This window comes from Theropithecus gelada, chromosome 9 (genome assembly GCF_003255815.1).
Source record: "Theropithecus gelada isolate Dixy chromosome 9, Tgel_1.0, whole genome shotgun sequence".
Taxonomy (NCBI): domain Eukaryota; kingdom Metazoa; phylum Chordata; class Mammalia; order Primates; family Cercopithecidae; genus Theropithecus; species Theropithecus gelada.
The window spans coordinates 64,531,481-64,548,662 of record NC_037677.1 but is presented as its reverse complement, the minus strand read 5'-3'; the positions used below and the strand labels follow the sequence as shown (position 1 = coordinate 64,548,662).

The 17,182-nt window shown below is 50.9% G+C and overlaps 1 protein-coding gene across 2 annotated transcripts in view; it reads left to right on the top strand.

Annotated features, from left to right (window-relative positions):
* The first annotated feature begins 1,517 nt into the window (after nucleotides 1-1,517).
* The window catches only part of TSPAN15 (tetraspanin 15), a 55,202-nt gene continuing 39,537 nt past the window's right edge, over nucleotides 1,518-17,182 (top strand). For both annotated transcript variants that reach the window (XM_025397713.1, XM_025397712.1), the window contains exon 1: nucleotides 1,518-1,741. In XM_025397713.1, the coding sequence (XP_025253498.1) occupies nucleotides 1,646-1,741 (96 nt within the window). In that variant the 5' untranslated portion in view covers nucleotides 1,518-1,645. The remainder of the gene's footprint in view (nucleotides 1,742-17,182) is intronic.

Sequence of the window (17,182 nt, the reverse complement as noted above, 5' to 3'; positions counted from 1 at the left end):
AAGAGAGGGAGCTGCCTCCCTCATCTGTAGTTTCTGTTTGTTTGTTTTTTGTTCTTTTGAGACGTAGTCTCCCTTTGTCGCCCAGGCCGGAGTGCAGTGGCGGGATGTCGGTAACCTCCGCCTCCTGGGTTCAAGCGATTCTCCTGCTTCAGCCTCCTGAGTAACTGGGACTACAGTCGCGTGCCACTCAGCCCGGAGTGCAGTGGCCGCGATCTCCGCTCACTGCAAGCTCCGCCCCCCAGGTTCACGCCATTCTCCCGCCTCAGCCTCCCGAGTAGCTGGGATTACAGGCGCCCGCCACTACGCCCGGCTAATTTTTTGTATTTTTAGTAGAGACGGGGTTTCACCGTGTTAGCCAAGATGGTCTCGATCTGACCTCATGATCCGCCCGCCTCGGCCTTCCAAAGTGCTGGGATTACAGGCGTGAGCCACAGCGCCCGGCCTCTGCCCGGCTAATTTTTTTGTATTTCTTAGTGGTGACGGGGTTTCACCATTTAGCCAGGCTAGTCTGGAACTCCTGACCTCAAGTGATCCGCACGCCTTGGCCTCCCAAAGTGTTGGTATTACAGGCCTGAGCCACCGTGCCCGGCCTTGTTTTTGTTTTTGTTTTGGAGAGAGGGTCTCACTCTGTCTCCCAGGCTGGAGTGCAGTGGCACAATCACGGCTCACTGCAGCCTTGACTTCCCCGACTCAAGCCATCCTCCTGCCTCAGTCTCCCAAGTAGCTGGGACAACAGGCGCACCACCGTGCCTGGCTTTTTATTTATTTTTTAATTATAGAGTCGGGGCTTTGCCATGTTGCCCAGGCTGGTCTTGAACTCCTGGGGCTCAAGCCATTCGCCCGCCTCAGCCTCCTTAAATGCTGGGATTACAGGCGTGAGCCACCGCGCTAGGACTTCAACCTAATTTGAAGATGGGGTTTCCCGGGAGGACCCCTTCCCAAGGCTGGGTTATCACCTGGCAAAAGAAAGGGACTTCCGAGGTCGTTTTGTGAAGGCCTTCAGCAGATCTGTTTCACGAGCAAACCCCAGACTCCAGCTCCATGGGAGCCTATTGGCCCCACCCTGGTCTACCACACATCCCAAGATGCCGTACTCCGCCTCCCTGAGGCCGAGCAACTCCACTTCCTTATTCCATTCACGTTTGGCACACTCATTTGCACTTTCAACACCTGGGCGATTAATTCCTGCCCTTTTCCCATAGTTTTCCCTCTTGACAACAGAGGAAAGTTCGCATTTCTAAGTACCCCGATTAGGCACGCTCGCTGTCTCCGTAGAGCACCTCTGGGTCACACTCTCCCACGCCCCCCTGCATTAGCACAGGCGTTGCCAGAGTTGCACTCGAGCTATTTGCAAGACCGTCTCCCGGTCCCATCCCTTCTTGGTCCCCTCTAGGGCCCAGGGCAGCAGCTCCGCCCCTGGCCCGCCCCCTCCCAGAGGCTGGGCCGCCGCGGCCTCCCATTGGCCGCCAGGACTGGCAGGCTTCCCGGCTGGGGCTGTGATTGCCGCGCGCCAGTGTCAGTCCCGGAGAGAACGCCGGTGGCGGGGCTCGTAGCCGGGCAGCCGCAGGTGGGGCCTCGAGCTCTGGCTGAGAGACCAAGCCGGAGAGCCCCGGAGCCCCCGTAACCCGCGCGGGGAGCGCCCAGAATGCCGCGCGGGGACTCGGAGCAGGTGCGCTACTGCGCGCGCTTCTCTTACCTCTGGCTCAAGTTTTCACTTATCATCTACTCCACCGTGTTTTGGGTGAGTGACCCCAGTAGGGCCCCGGGATGGGGGGTGTGGACCACACTCCGACCGCCGCCTCACTAACCCGGGGTTGGGTCCAGACTTAACCGCTCCAGGGAGTGCGCAGGGGAGCGCGCGCGAACTCCTTGTGTGTTGTTCTACCCGGGAACCGGAAAATTCTGGCGGCCAGAGCTCAGCCTGAATTTTCAGCCGCCCTTTCGGGAGTGTTAGAGCTGGTTGCCGACCGGCCGAGTGCCACCTGGCTCACCTGTCCGCTGGCCGACTGGCTAGGACGAGGTGACCGCGCTGGCCGCACCCACCACGCCTACCCTGTAGGACTGACTTTGCCTCTGCATCGGCCTGTGGAGCTTAAGTAGTTAGGCTTTGCAGTCGGGGTTGGGAGACCTGGATTCCGGGTCTGGTCCCTGCTAATTACTTGCAGATGACCCTGAGCAAGAAAGACGCTTCCCCGCTGCGTCTTGATTTCCTCTTTGGTGGATGCGCGTGCCTCCTGCGTGGCGAGGAGGATTCCATCAGACGACGTCTCCTGCACTCCTAGGTGCTCAGTTTCCGCTGTCGCTGGGCTTCACCTCCTCCTCTGCCTTGTTAGGGGACAGGATGGTAGGGGTTAGACATGAACCAAGCTTTGAATTCCGTCGCTCCCAGTGGTCTTTTATTTTACATTTAAATTTTTATTTAAAACATTGCTAATCTCTGTGTTGTTCGAATTTTAGTTTGTGCATTTCTGAAATGAGCACTTGCTGAGTGATCTTGGGGAGGTTACTTAATCCTTCTCGGCCATGGTTTCCTCATCTGTAAATGGACACAGTAATTATTTTCAACTTCTAGGATACTCGCGGAGATTAAATGAAATAGGCCGGGTACGGTGCCTAGCTAAGAGCTCAAGAAGTGTGAGACATGATTACTATCATGCGCAGGGAATCTGGACACCTGTGGTGTAAGCTGCCCCAAAATACTGGGTTTCTGTAAGGGTGTCTCAGATTAGGCTGGGCCGTGGTCTAGAGATGAAGATATCTTCCTACAGGCCAGCTCTGCCCCCTCACTCCGGGATCACTCCCTGCCTCCAGTACGCCAGGAGAGCAGACTTGGCCAGGGACCCCAGGGTGGTTACTGACACCCCATTCCCACCAAACGCACACACTCTCCCCTGTTGTCCTCCTTAACCCCTTGCTGGGTCTCTTCTGCTAGCAGGAGCTGCTGGATTTGCCATCAGGACTGGTTTTGCCTGTGACCCCTTTGTGGGTGGGGCCTTGCCTAGTAATGGGAGATCCAGATTCAGCTCTGTTACTGACTTATGGATATCTTAGGCAAGTCACTTCCCTGTTTTGGGCCTCAGAACTGTTCGTTGACTTTTCCATTTATAAAACTAGTCTGAGACCAGTTTCCAATCCAATTCTCTGACTCCAGGTAATGTGGAAGAGAGATGAGCAGCATGTTTGGGGTGGGAGGGTGGAGCAAGGACCTGTTGGTGGAAGCTCCAGGGAGACAGAGGGTCATATGTGGGATGGGAGTGCGGGTGATTTGAGCTAGAAATCAGCGGTTGCATCAGAATCTACAGATTCTTGTGCCCTGGCATAGGTATTTATTTAAATTTACTTAAGCTTAATTCTAGTAAATTACTTACCAGAATTAAGGTAATTCTAGTGTGCAGTCAGTATTGAAAACTGCTGCCCTAGGTGGTCTCATAGGTCCTTTACGTCCCTAGGATTTCTGTGCCTGCCCCTTGTCTGGCCTGTGAGCCCTTCTCTCTGTAGATCAGAATTGAAAGAGGAGAGCCCAAGGTTGATGGGTAGGGAGGTAGGAAGATGGGAGTTGTATTTCGGGCTTCACCCTTTCCCCAGATGTATAAATTACTAACCAATCTCTCTACCTCCTCACACTTCCATTTTCTCATCTGTAAAATGAATAAGTGAATCTCTGCCCTGCACCTCACTGAATTATTTTAGGATTAGCAATATGGGGAAAGAGTGACATATGAGCAAAACAAGTGCAGTACAAACATACATCATGCAGTTAAATAAAACCGAACTCTAATTTTTTTTTTTTTTTTTTTTGAGATGGAGTCTCGCTCTGTCGCCCAGGCTGGAGTGCAGTGGTGCAGTCTTGCCTCACTGCAAGCTCCGCCTCTTCCCGGGTTGACGCCCTTCTCCTGCCTCAGCTTCCCGAGTAACTGGGACCACAGGCGCTCGCCACCACGTCCGGCTGATTTTTTTTGTATTTTTTAGTTGAGACGGGCTTTCACCGTGTTAGCCAGGATGGTCTTGATCTCCTGACCTCGTGATCCGCCCGCCTCGGCCTCCCAAAGTGCTGGGATTACAGGTGTGAACCACCGCGCCCGGCCCCCGAACTCTAATTTTTAAGGCTTTGCTCTGTCGCTGTCCTTTGCAGCTCCCAGAGAAGCCCACTCAATGACCCTTGCCTTGCTTCTCTTGGGCAGGGTGGTTCTCAGAACTTGGACTCCCTCCTCTGCCGACTGAGGTTGCCTTACTAATCCTTAACTCCCATCTGGAGAAGTATTTCTGTTTAAAATCTCCACACCCATGCCAAGAACTCAGCCACCTGCCAGCTCTGCCAGGGCAGCTCCAGGTGCCAGAGTTTGACTGCAGGGCAGGGCCCAGTGTGAGTTAAGTAATTTGTCCTGGACCAGGTTTACTGTTATTTGGAAACCATTTACAGGAAAGCCCATTATCTCTGGGTCCATCTCTGGGGTTGAGGGAAGGGTTACTTGCTTTATAAGTACAAAGTGCTAACAATTTGCATCTGTTTTTAGGTCTAGAGGGTTCATAAGTTTTATGACAGGCTTGTACCTTCTGTAAGACTTTTTGCTTACTTTAAAAATTACTACTGGGGCTGGGCCCAGTGGCTCACACTTGTAATCTCAGCATTTTGGGAGACTGAGGTGGGAGGATCACCTGAGGTCCGGAGTTTGAGACCAGCCTGGCCAACATGGTGAAACCCCATCTCTACCAAAAATACAAAAATTAGCCAGACGTGGTGGCGTGTGCCTGTAATCCCAGTTACTCGGGAGGCTGAAGCATGAGAATTGCTTGAACCCAGGAGGCGGAGGTTGCAGTGAGCTGACATCATGCCATGGCACTGCAGTTGGGAGACAGAGCAAGACTCGGTCTAAAAATAAAAAAAATTACTATTGGCCAGGTGTTGTGGCTGATGCCTGTAATCCTAGCACTTTGGAAGGCCAAGATGGGCAGATTGCTTGAGCCTGGGAGTTCGAGACCAGCCTGGGTAACATGGTGAAACCCTGTCTCTACTAAAAATAAAAAAATTAGCTGGGCGTGGTGGCATGCACCTGTAGTCATAGCTACTTGGGAGGCTGAGGTGGGAGGATCAGCTGAGCTCAGGAGATGGAGGTTGAAATGACTTGAGATTGTGCCACTGCACTCCAGCCTGCATGAGACTCTTGCAAAAAAATAAAAAATAAATTACTATTGATGGAAATGCATGGTTTCCATCATGATGGCTTGGTACAAAATTTAGAAGTAGAAAAGGCTAAGACTGGGTGAGGTGTAATCCCAGCACTTTGGGAGGCCGAGGCAGGTGGATCATGAGGTTGAGAGATCGAGAACATCCTGGCCAACATGGCGGAACCCCATCTTTACTAAAAATACAAAAATTAGCTGGTGTGATGGCGCGTGCCTGTAGTTTCAGTTACAGCTAGAGGCTGAGGCGGAGAATCATTTGAACCCGGGAGGTGGAGGTTACAGTGAGCCTAGATAGCGCTACTGCACTCCAGCCTGGCAACAGAGTGAGACTCTGTCTCAAAAAAAGAAAAAAAAAAAGAGAAAAGGGTAGTGGTTAGTGAAAAGCCTCCCCTCCTACTCCTCTCTCCTGGCCTGCCCAGTCCAGAGGGGGCCTTTGTTATCAGTTTCCTGTCACTCTTTTCTGAGCTATCCTAGTCAAAGGATGTCCTAGGCCAAACATATGTATATTTAAAATAAGGTAGCACACTATGCACAAAACTATGTACCACTAGAGTGGAATCTATGCCACATTTATTTAATAGTCCCCAGCTGGGGAACTCTTTGGTTGTTTCCAATGTTCATTCGTTCTTTCTCCTTCTTTCCTTCCTTCCTTCCTTCCTTCTTTCCTTCCTTCCTTCCTTCCTTCCTTCCTTCCTTCCTTCCTTCCTTCCTTCCTTCCTTCCTTCTTTCTCTCTCTCTTTTTTTTTTTTTTTTAACTGAGAACAGTGACACAGTGAGTATCTCTGAATGTGTCATTTTGCATGGGTGTATATGTCTGCGGAGTAATTTCTAGGCATGGGGTTGTTGAGTTAAGGGGTATGTGAATATATGTTATACATGCAGACACACGCCTGTCATCAGTGTATATAGCTTAATAAGTTTTCACAAAGTGAACACACCTGTACAGTGAGCCCCCAGGTCAACCAGCAGAATGGACAGCGGAAGCCAGATACCCCTCAAGCCCTTTTCTAGGCACTATCTTTTACCTTTGGGGGTGGTCACCACTAGATTATCTAGGAGTATAGAATAGCTTTGCCTGTTTTTGTATGTGCATTTAACATTTTGATGTTATTAAATTGTCCTATATAGAGGTGATACCAATTGTAATATTATTTACTTAATATGCTTATTTAAATTTACTTTTTTTTTTTTTTTTGAGACAGAACCTTACTCTTTCACCTAGACTGGAGTACAGTGGTGTGATCTTGGCTCACTGCAGCCTCTGCCTTCCGGGCTCAAGCGATTCTGCTGCTTCAGCCTCCCGAGTAGCTGGGACTACAGGCACCTACTAACATGCTGGGCTAATTTTTGTATTTTTGATAGAGACGGGGTCCCACCATGTTGACCAGACTGTCTCAAACTCCTGACCTCAAATGATCCACCAGCCTGGGCCTCCCAAAGTGTTGGGATTACAGGCGTGAGCCACTGCGTCCAGCCTAAACTTACTTTTTAAACTTAAATTTCTTTTTCTTTTTTCCCTTTTTAAAATTATATATTTTTTTATTTTCTAGGCACATAGATTCAAGTTGCCCTGAATATACACGCCTTTAAATTTATTTTTAAAAGAAGGTTTTATGTTAGTATTATGAATGAGAAACCAAGACCCCTCATCATAAATAGCAGGTAAAGTTTTAAAGTAAATATAGTACAGGGAAAACAAAACAATGATACTAAATCCTAGCTAGATGTCATGGGTGCTGAAGGCTGTGACCCTGATGCCCACCCTCTCTGTTCAAAAGGTAGGTTGGCAAGTCCTTGATGCAATCGGAGGGGTGGAAAGGGCATTGAATGAGGAAAGCTCAGTCTGTAAGTCCCTATGAATATGCCCCTAAACCACTTATGGTTATGTGTCCCACACTCAGGGCCCTCTTGTTTTCAGCAGGGAACTTTGGGGCTGCAAAAGGGTGTGTTTGAGGCTCACTTGGCAGAGCTGGCATATACCCCAGGTCTCCGCATCCTCAGGCCAGTGCTCCTTCGCCCTTCCAGTAAGTCATGGAGATGTCTGCGGGAGAAATGAGCTCACACAGAGGCACTTAGAGCCTCCTCTTCCCACCATACAGGGTGAATCATTCTGACACATGCACCCTCAGCCTGTTGGGGACACACCTCTAATTTTAGCACTGCCCACAGGGTATCTTAGAGATCCGCTTACAGGACTGCTTTCCTTGCTGGACTGTGGGCTCCCGGAGGTCAGGATTGTCGCTCATCCATATCCTCCTCTGAATGCTGGCCCTGGGGCCTGGACACACAGTAGGTGCTCAGGAGAGGCTTGTTGCATGATGGTGATTGAGTCCCACTTGCACCTACAAGGCGGGATCCAACGTGGGGCAGAGGCCTGGCTGGGGGTGTAACCCGCAGTGGTCAGGTCTGCTGAGGCCTTGACTTTGCAAAGTGGGCAGGGCTGATCGTGGTGCTATGGGCTCCCCTCAGAGCACTAAGCCTATTTCCTTGATAACAGGGTAGGACTTTCAAGTGGGTAGAGGTGTCATGGCTGGGGAGTGTTGACTAATCAGGAAGAAAAGGACTTGGTGGGAGCTGGGGGCAAGTAGGGAGGAGCTGAGGGTGGATAGGTCATGGAGGCAGTGAACGCCAGAGGCAATAGAAACTCTTTCTGGGCCTTCTCCAAGGATGAACCTACTTATCAGAGCTTGGCCTGTGATTTCTTACATTTCTTATAGTTTAATGGTTAAGAGTGTGGATTCTGTACCCTGTTGCCTGGGTTCAAATCCCAGCTCTGAGACTTAAAGTTTAAGTGGCCTAGGCATAACTTCCATGCACCTCTCTAAATGGATATTATGTACCTACCTGAGAGTTGCTGAGAAGATTAAATGGATTAATACATCTGAAGAGCTTAGAGCAGTGCCTGGCACATGACGAACACGCCATCAACTACTCACGGATTAGCCGTTCTTTTCCTGCCTTCCTCTCTGGCCTTGCTGCTCAAGAGCCATACACTAAGAATGAGAAGGGCTGTTAAAGACACCTCTAGTGCAGCCTTTTAAATTTACCGAGGAGAAATCAGAGGCCTGAAGAGAAGTGAGTTGCTTGAAAGCCCACGGCAAGTTAGTGACAGGCCAAGACCAGACCCAGGTTGCCTGACTCCAGTTTCTTCCTCGGGCCCTCATGACCTTTCCAGGCACCGTGTATGTTCCTCCCTATTGTCAGGGTGACGGTGGAAGATAACCTTTCTGAAAAAGGCCACGTCCCTGGCCTCCCAGTGAAGCGCTAGGTGAAGCCAGGCCGAAAAGAAAGCACTTCTCTGGAGACAGTTTCCAGGAGATTTTTTTTTTTTTTTTTTTTTTTTGAGACAGAGTCTCGCTCTGTCGCCCAGGCTGGAGTGCAGCAGGACGAGATTTTTACTTTCAAGAAGAGCTTTCTTGTTTTTGTGAAAATAATACATGTGCATAGCTTAAAAAATTAAGGCATTCAGGAAAGTACAATGAAAACAACAAAAGTCCCCTCTGATTCTACCACTGGGATTCAACCACTGTTATGTGTCGGTAAACATCCATCTGGACATCTTGTAAATATATGTAGACATTTTATTTCTTTAATCATTTTTCTTATTGTGTTTGATTTGTCGAGCAAAGTTCATTTTCTGGCTGTAGATAAGCAATCCAAATACTGAAACTCAAATAGTGAAGATGAAAGTGGAGCAGCCTTCATATTGGAGAAGTGGCCAGCCGTGCCTAATGGGCCGTCAGAGATGATCTCACAGCGTCAGACTGGGCTCAGGCCTCGGGGACAGAGAGGTCCTCCCCTCCCCCAGTCTGGCCACAGAGCCTTTAATATCCAGAGAATCAGGCCTGCAGCCCTGCCCGGGGTGTGGAGAACCTTCCAACACCTTCATTTTATAGATGAGCAAACTAAGGCCCTGAGAAATGTCCTTCGCTCTTAGCCTCGACTTTGTACATGGTCTCCTTCCCCACTTTAATAGGGGAATTGCTTTGTGTCATAGGACTGGACCTTGCTGCCTTTGGGTTGGTTCCTGGAGAAGCAGGAATAACCACCTGCCCTCCTGCCCGGAGCCCTTTCTTCCCAGGTGATTCACAATGCCACCGTGGGGTGGGGCTCACGGTCAACCTGATAAGGGACTGATAATGAAATTTCTGTACCAACTGGCTCCCCACAGGGGAAAGATGTTTTCTGGGTAAGTCTGGTCAGAAAACTTTGCGGGGGTAAAAAACAAAACAGACAAACAAACAAACAAAACAAAAAAACAAGCTTTCCCAGAGAGAACTTTTAGATGCGAATGGGTTTGACTCGACTTCTTGTTGGAAGGCAGGAGCATTCAGTCTTAACCAGCCGTGCTCTCTGGTTGATTTGTTTGTTCATTAAGTCAACAAATAGTTATTTGATGCCTACTGAGTGCCAGGCGCTGTGATACTGTGATAGGTGTGGGAAACAACTATGAACAAGGCAGGCTTAGTCCAGGCCCTGGAAGACAGACAGAGCAGTAAATAAATATCACTTGGGATAGGTGCTAAGGAGAAAATTAGGAAGCAAGTGGGGAGGGATGGGCGTTTCTACTTTCGATGATGTGGTCAGGAAAGCCTTTATGAGGAGCTGATATTTCAGCTGAAGCTCAAATAGAGAATAAAGACTTGTCCAGAGAATAAAGACTCTGGACAGCCATAAAGACTTGTCCAGAGCATCCCAGGCAGAGAGACCCATGAGTGCAGAGTCCCTGAGGCAGGTTGCAAGCATGGCTGCCACAGATGAGGAAGCCCAGGAAGGGCCGTGCTGTGGGTGGAGAGGGTGGCAGGGGCCTGGTTGTGTGAAGAGTTTGGGGTTCGAGTGACTGAGAAGCAGGGTTTCATTGTCAGGCCCTGTGGTCTTGCCATCCAGAGACCTAGATCAGGTGTTGGCTATTCTGTGTGACGTTGGGTAAAGGACCAGCTCTCTGAGCCTCCAAGATGCCTCCTCTGTGGGTACCCCAGAGGGTGATAGGGAGGATCCTGTGAGATGAGAGGTACAAAAGCACAGGGTCTACTCTAGGGACCCCCGCCCACGGAGGGAGGGAGACTCTAGGGCCCCCCGCCCATGGAGGGAGGGAGAGTCACCTGGGAGTCTTGCATTGCCCAGGGGTAGCTGGGGAGATGATGAGATGAGATGAGATGAGATGAGATGAGGTGATGAGATGAGAACTTCTGGAATCGGTCTTGTCAGAGGAGGCTCCTTTGCCCCTAGGGGTACTCAGCCTGCCTAGAACAGATGGCTATGGAAGCAGCTCCTCCAGTCAGATGGTGTGACCCCTTGGGCGTGCATGTGGTCTTTTCTAGAGGCTGGGCCCCTCCCACCTCTTAGTTTCTTGGCTACCATGGCACACTGTCAGAGGCACTGGGCCACAACAGGCACGCAGGGCCAGGCAGGCTGTCTGAGAAGTGTCCTGCAAGGCTCTGAGAGGTCCTAGCCCTCAGTCAGCATGAGTTGTTTAGCTCCAAGTTAGGCCCCTGAGCCGGTGGAGGTGAGGAAGAGACACCATAGACTTACGGTGTCACCTTCCCCAGCTAGAGGGTCGGCCTGTGAAGCAGATGGCAGCCATCTCTGCCTCTGGTGGTGTGCCGTGGTAACCCAGGAACTAAGGGGTGGGAAGGGCCCAGTCCCTGGAAAAGACCACATGCATGCCCAAAGGGTCAGACCAACTGGCTGGAGGAGCTGGTTCCATCAAGGGCCAGTCTGAGCTGGGCTGCGTGACTGTGGTGGCCTGACTGCCACATTTTGCTTCATCTCTTTGGATTCTCAGAGTGACCCTCGAGCTGGGCAGGACAGGGAGTCTTGTCGTGTTTTACAGAGGAGTCCTTGGGAGGACTCTGAGGGCTTCACTGGGCAGGGAGGCCTCGCAGAGAGGAGTGGAGATGAGTCTTGGGAGAGGGAGGGCGGGCTACAGAATGTTTCTTGGGCCTGAGTGTTGAGGTCAGAAATGCCCTCTGGGAAGACCAGGTCTGGAGGCCAAGCAGAGCTGAGGAGGATGAGCACTTCTTGGTTGGCGGGTGAGGAGAATGTCCATGTGACAAGTCATGGAACACTCTCTGCGCCTTGGTTTTCTTGTCTGCTGGGAGGGGATAGCTGTTGTGCTGCCCACAGGGGTGAGGCTTGGATGAGGCAGTGCCCACAGAGCTCTGAGTGGGCATCTGGCTGGGTAACCGTTCATGCAGATGCTGGGAGGAGACGCCATCTGCCACGTGTCTCGCCACACTTTGCGTCATCTCTCTGCATTCTCAGAATGACCCCGTGTGCCTTGTCCCCTTTTACAGAGGAGGAGACTGAGGCCTGAGCATGGAAGTAACTTGTGTGAGAACCATCATTTGCATCTGTTCCTGAGACAAGAACCGTTTCACTGTGGGAAAGGTGCCTGTTGGGTTTTAATTTTTTCCAAAAGGGACTTTCTCGCCAAGACATTTTGCATCTGGGCCTGCAGGGAAGCAAATGTTTCCCTGGAGGGTGGAAGGAAAACAGCCTTGGCCCAGACGGGCTTGTTTTTCCCTCCTCAGAGCCCTCCCACTGCCTGGGAGAGCGGGAACTCCCGACTCCTGGGGCTGCTGGAAGTCCCTCTCAGGATGTTGCCTGTGACCTTATACGAGTGACACAGCACCCCCTACCCACCCAGGCTGTTTCCCATCTCCTACCAGAGAGTTGGCCATGCCAGCCTCTCCAGCTGTGCTGGGTGCAGTGTGGGGAGACTGTGGGTGCTTGGGGTCAGGGTGTTCATTTCTGGGCACTCACCATGTGCCAGGTGCTGGGTGCAGGCATGGGCACACTGTGGCTGGTGGTGGGCTGAGGCCAGCCTCTGGCCCGCCCTGTGGCAGATTGGGACCATCCCCTAGGTGCAGTAGGGTGGGGTGTCGGCTGCTGAGACTGCACAGGATTCTGAGACTAGGTCACTTCCCAGAGTCAAAAGACAGTACCTTCTTGGCCAGTGGACCTCGACTTCATGGCTCAAGGCCTCCTACCCTGGGAGGATTTCACAAGGACACGTGTCTACTCCCGACCCGCCCCCATCACCAGAGCTTCTGATTCAGTGGGTCTGGGCTAGGCCCAGGCACCTGTAATTTAAAAAAAAAAAATTATAATTATAATGACAGGGTCTTGCTCTGTCACCCAGAGCAAGTGGTGCAGTCATGATTCACAGCAGCCTTGACCTCCTGGGCTCAAGTGATCCTCCCACCTCAGCCTCCTGAGTAGCTACAACCACAGGCATGTGCCACCATACCTGGCTAATTTTAAAGTTTTGTGTTTTTTTTTTTTTTGTAGAAACAGGGTCTCACCATGTTGCCCAGACTAGTCTTGAACTCCTGGTCTCAAGTGATCCATCTGCTTCCACCTCCCATAGTGCTGGGATTACGGGCGTGAGCCAACGCACCCAGCTTTATCCGTAATATTTTTATTTATTTTTATTTTTTAATTTAATTTTATTTTTGAGACGGAGTCTCGCTCTGTCGTCCAGGCTGGAGTGCAATGGCGCGATCTCGTCTCACTGCAAACTCCGCCTCCCAGGTTTACACCATTCTCCTCCCTCAGCCTCCCGAGTAGCTTGGGACTACAGTCACCCGCCACCACAACCAGCTAATTTTTTGTATTTTTAGTATAAACGGGGTTTCACCATGTTAGCCAGGATGATCTTGATCTTCTGACCTCGTGATCCGCCTGCCTTGGCCTCCCAAAGTGCTGGAATTACAGGCATGAGCCACCGCGCCTGGCCCTACCTATAATTTTTAAACTTCCCTGGGTGATTCTAATCTGCAGCTGGAGGCGAAACCACAGCTCCGGGTGGTATCTGTAAGGGAATTCTGATGGTACTGGCGATTTCCAGGACACCTTTCTCTGTAGGTGAATCCTGAGTGATTTGAGACCTTCTTCTGACCTCTCTTACAATCTGGACAGGTTCTCTGAGCTGGGAAAAGTTAGCAAACACAGTTGGGAGAGGCCCAGAAAGAAAGAGAACACTCTAGCCAGGGGTTTGGGAGAAGAGTAGGGGGAGTCAGTAGGGCCCCATGTGGGTGAGGAAGGGTTGGTGGAGGTATGTGGAGACCACCGGCCTGGGAATGTGGGAGACTATGAGAGCTGGCTTCTCCTGCAGGGAACCAGGATGTATGTTGTGGGAGGGAGAGGAGTCTGTGAGTTGTAGAATTTTGCTTTCCTTTTGGTTATCTTCAAAACATTCTTTTATGTGCTCTAAAGACAAGGTTTCTGTGCGGTTACCTTTGTAACCGAGTAAGTTTCTATAGAATCAGGCTTGAGTTTTATGAGTCAGGGATTCAGAAACTTGTGGGGTGGCCGGTGATAATTCTTCCTCCTTAAATGATATCTCGAGTTTGAGAAGTCTCGATGCAGGATTATCGTGTTGGAAAGCTGGCTGTAATCTCCAGGTCAGTGACCCCAGTTCTGGCCCCCATAGGAGAGATGTGGCAGGCGGTGATCTATCCCCACTTCACAGATGGTGAAAGAGGGCCAAACAGGGGAGAGAACGTTGCTTGGGGTCATGGTGGTAAGCTAGGGGCCAGTTAGCAGAAGGATGAGGCCTTGATTTCTCACTCTGATGGGTGAGCTCTGTTGTGGGTTGAGTCGTGGCCTCATTAAAAAGGTATGTTCTTGGCTGGGTGCGGTGGCTCACACCTGTAATCCCAGCACTTTGGGAGGCTGAGGCGGGTGGATCACTTGAGGTCAGGAGTTAGAGCCCAGCCTGGCCAACATGGTAAAGCCCCGTCTCTACTAAAAATGCAAAAATTAGCCGGGCATAGTGACACATGCCTGTAATCCCTGTTACTTGGGAGGATGAGGCAGTATAATTGCTTGAACCTGGGAGGTGGAGGTTGCAGTGAGCCGAGATGGTGATACTGCACTCCAGCTGGGCATCAGAGCAAGACTCCGTCTCAAAAAAAAAAAAAAAAAAAAAAAGTATGAAGGTATGTATGTTTAGGTTCTAAAACCTGTGAATGTAACCTTATTTGGAAAAAAGGTTTTTGCAGATATAATTCAGTTCAAAATCTTGAAATGAAATCGTCTTAGGTGACCTGAGTGTGCCCTAAATCCAGTGTCAAGTGTCTTTATAAGAGAAAGGCGGAGGGAGATTTGAGATGGACAGAAGAGGAGGCCATGGGCACACAGAGGGAACTGAGTACATGGCCTTCTGTGAGGCAGACAAGCCGGAGGCAGACAAGCCGAGCAACTCTGGGAGCCACTAAAAGCTGGCAGAGGCAAGAGGGCTTCTCCCCTAGAGCCTCTGGAGGGAGTATGGCTCAGTAGACACCTTGGCCTCTGGCCTCCAGAACGGTGAGAGATTAAACTTCTGTTTTAAGCCACCCCATTTGTGGTCATTTGTTCAGGAAGCCATAGGAAAATGCAAGCCCTTCTGCCTCAGCAGGTGGCCTTACTAGGGAGGGGCCCAACTGAGCAGGGCCCTGAGAACCACCTTCCTTCTGTGGGTTGTGCTCAAAACCAAGGGGGAAGGAGCAGGGTGAGAACAGGGGGGCTGGGAGAGGAGTGAGACTGTGGGTAGTGAGGTTTCTGGCCCCTCCTCAGGCCAGGGGGCCATGCCCTACAGCTGGTTTCTTAGGGCTTCCCCTTTGCAAGGAAAACCTGATGGAAAGAGGTTAAAACTGAGGAAGGTAGATGCGAGCTAGCTCTCGGGAAGGACTTGCCAGTTGTGAAAACAGTTAAATCAAAACTGCTTGCCAAGCTGAGCTGTAAAACATGGGATTCCCTGACAGCTTCAGAACAGGAGTGTCACCCATTGTGTGGGGCAGTTAGTATGTGGCCTGGACTTCCAGTGGGTTGAACTTTGAGGGGCCATAGAGGGCATCTAGTGCTACCCCTTCCTTTCAGAGAGAAGGAAACCAAGCCCCAGTCTACCCAGCATGTGCCCCTGGTTCTAAAACTCTGCCAATGGGACAATTTCTAGTGTGCAGGGGGGACAATGGACACTACTCAGTGGTTTCAAACCAGGAGCTTCCTGTCCAGCCAGGGGGTGGGGACAGAGTGCTGACTTGTGACTTCTCACAGAGAAGAGAAGAATGTTCCCTGCCGGGTCAGAACCCAGGCTGAGGGAACCCTGTTCATGTCTCTGGCTTGGTTCTGACAGCCTCTGACCTGGGAGGGACCGGGTCACAGGAACAGATGAGCCAGCCCTGTCCCTGTCCCCTTGAGAAGCTGGCGCTCACTGAGTCCTAGCAGCATGCTCCGACAGCTGCAGACATTCTGTGATCTGGGTGGAGCAAGCAGGCCTGGCCAGAGGCTCCCAGGAGGCTGTGGCAGAGACACTTAGCTTCAGGGTGTTGGGCTCTGGGCTTCCCCTGGGGGTGGCAGTGGCCACTTGGCTTTCCAACCACTAGGCGGGTAGACTCATGTTGAGAGCAGAGACAAGATGAGGGCAGGAGTTGTTCAGGTACCCACAGACCCTGAGATGGAGTGGGGCCTTCTTCTGGCCTGTTTGTTTCTACAGTATCTTCCTTCTCCACTGTGGTCTCCTGGTGCTGGCCTCACATGGAATGAAACTTGACTTTTTTTCAGCCAGGAATTCCCCCACACTCTGTCTAGCTGGGTTGTGCCTTCTGCATCCTCCTAGGTTGTCCTATATTGTCTTTAAAACTAACAGTTAACGAGCTCTTCCTGTGTGCCAGGCTCTGGGCTGAGCTGTTTTCTAGCCATTCTCTCATTTCATCCTCCAGCAGCCTAAGAGACAGCGCTGCTCTTGCCTCATTTGCACTTGGGAAGGAGATGCTCAGAGAGTTAGGTAACTCACTCGTGAGAACTGGAGGTGGGGTGTGAAGCCTCTCTCTCTCGGCAGACTTACCCGCTTCCTTCCTGGCCTAGATGTTTGTTCTTCTTTCTTGGGAGAACTTTTCTTAGAGAGATGGACTTTTTGGGGATGTGTTGTTTGTCCATTGGTTTGGTCATTTAGTCACTCATCAAACATGTTCTAAGCATGAGGGTGTCTCTGATCCTCCCCGAGGCTCTGCGCTTCCAGAAGGCCATCCCGGCTAGATTAGTAACTTTATGTAGAAGTTACAAGACATTGCTAACACACGGACTGGTATCTCTGCTGGAGTAGCACCAGCTCCCCAGGGCAGGGGCCACAGGCTCTCCCAGGGAGGTGGGCTGGTTGCCACCTTGGGATGGAGGGAGCAAGCTGACCCGAAGTGGCACCAGACGCCAGGGCCCAGGTCCCATTGGCTCTCTGGAGCCGCAGGAAGGCAGAAGTGAGGCCAGCATCACTGTCCTTCAGAAATGCATCCTTAAATTTTTCTTTTTTTGGAGAGGATATGCCAGGGCGTGAGAAGTCTTGTTCCTGATGAGGGAGGGCGGCCTGTGGCGGACAGATCACTGGCCTGGGAGATGGGAGACCCGGGTTGCAGCTGCTGAGTGAGGGCTAATTTGCGGTGTGACCTGGTGGGCGTGCCAGCCTCTCTCTCAGCGTCAGATTCCCATCTGCAAAATCATGGGGTTGGGCCAGATCAGCATCCCCCCGCTGATTCCTGGTGGTGCACGAGATGATTGTAGGTGGGCTATGGGGGAAACATTTAAACATTTTAGTGTGCATGTGGGAAGTGTGATGTGTATTAAAAAAATAATTAGTACCTCAAACTTGTGATTGTGTAGGTCTTGATTAGTTTAGGTCAGGACCGTATTTACTTGAGTAAGAAAAGCCAGTGAGGTTTTATTAAAACATTGAGTTAATAATAATGCAAGTAGCTGGCCAACCTGACCACATGGAGACGTGATAAGAGAATGGCTGGAGTTTGGGAGACACTGGGAGTTCTTAGTAGTTTCTTCCACCTCTTTTCTGAGAATGTAGGCAGTGTGGCATCTCCTGGTCAGGTGCAGACACTTAACACAGTCTGTGTACTGCTGACTGTTAAGGAAGTGGCTTCTCATTATGGTCCAGCATCTTACATTTACAAAGTAGTTTCGCCACCTCAGAGTCTCCTTCGCGTGACCATTATATTCCCATGTCACAGTG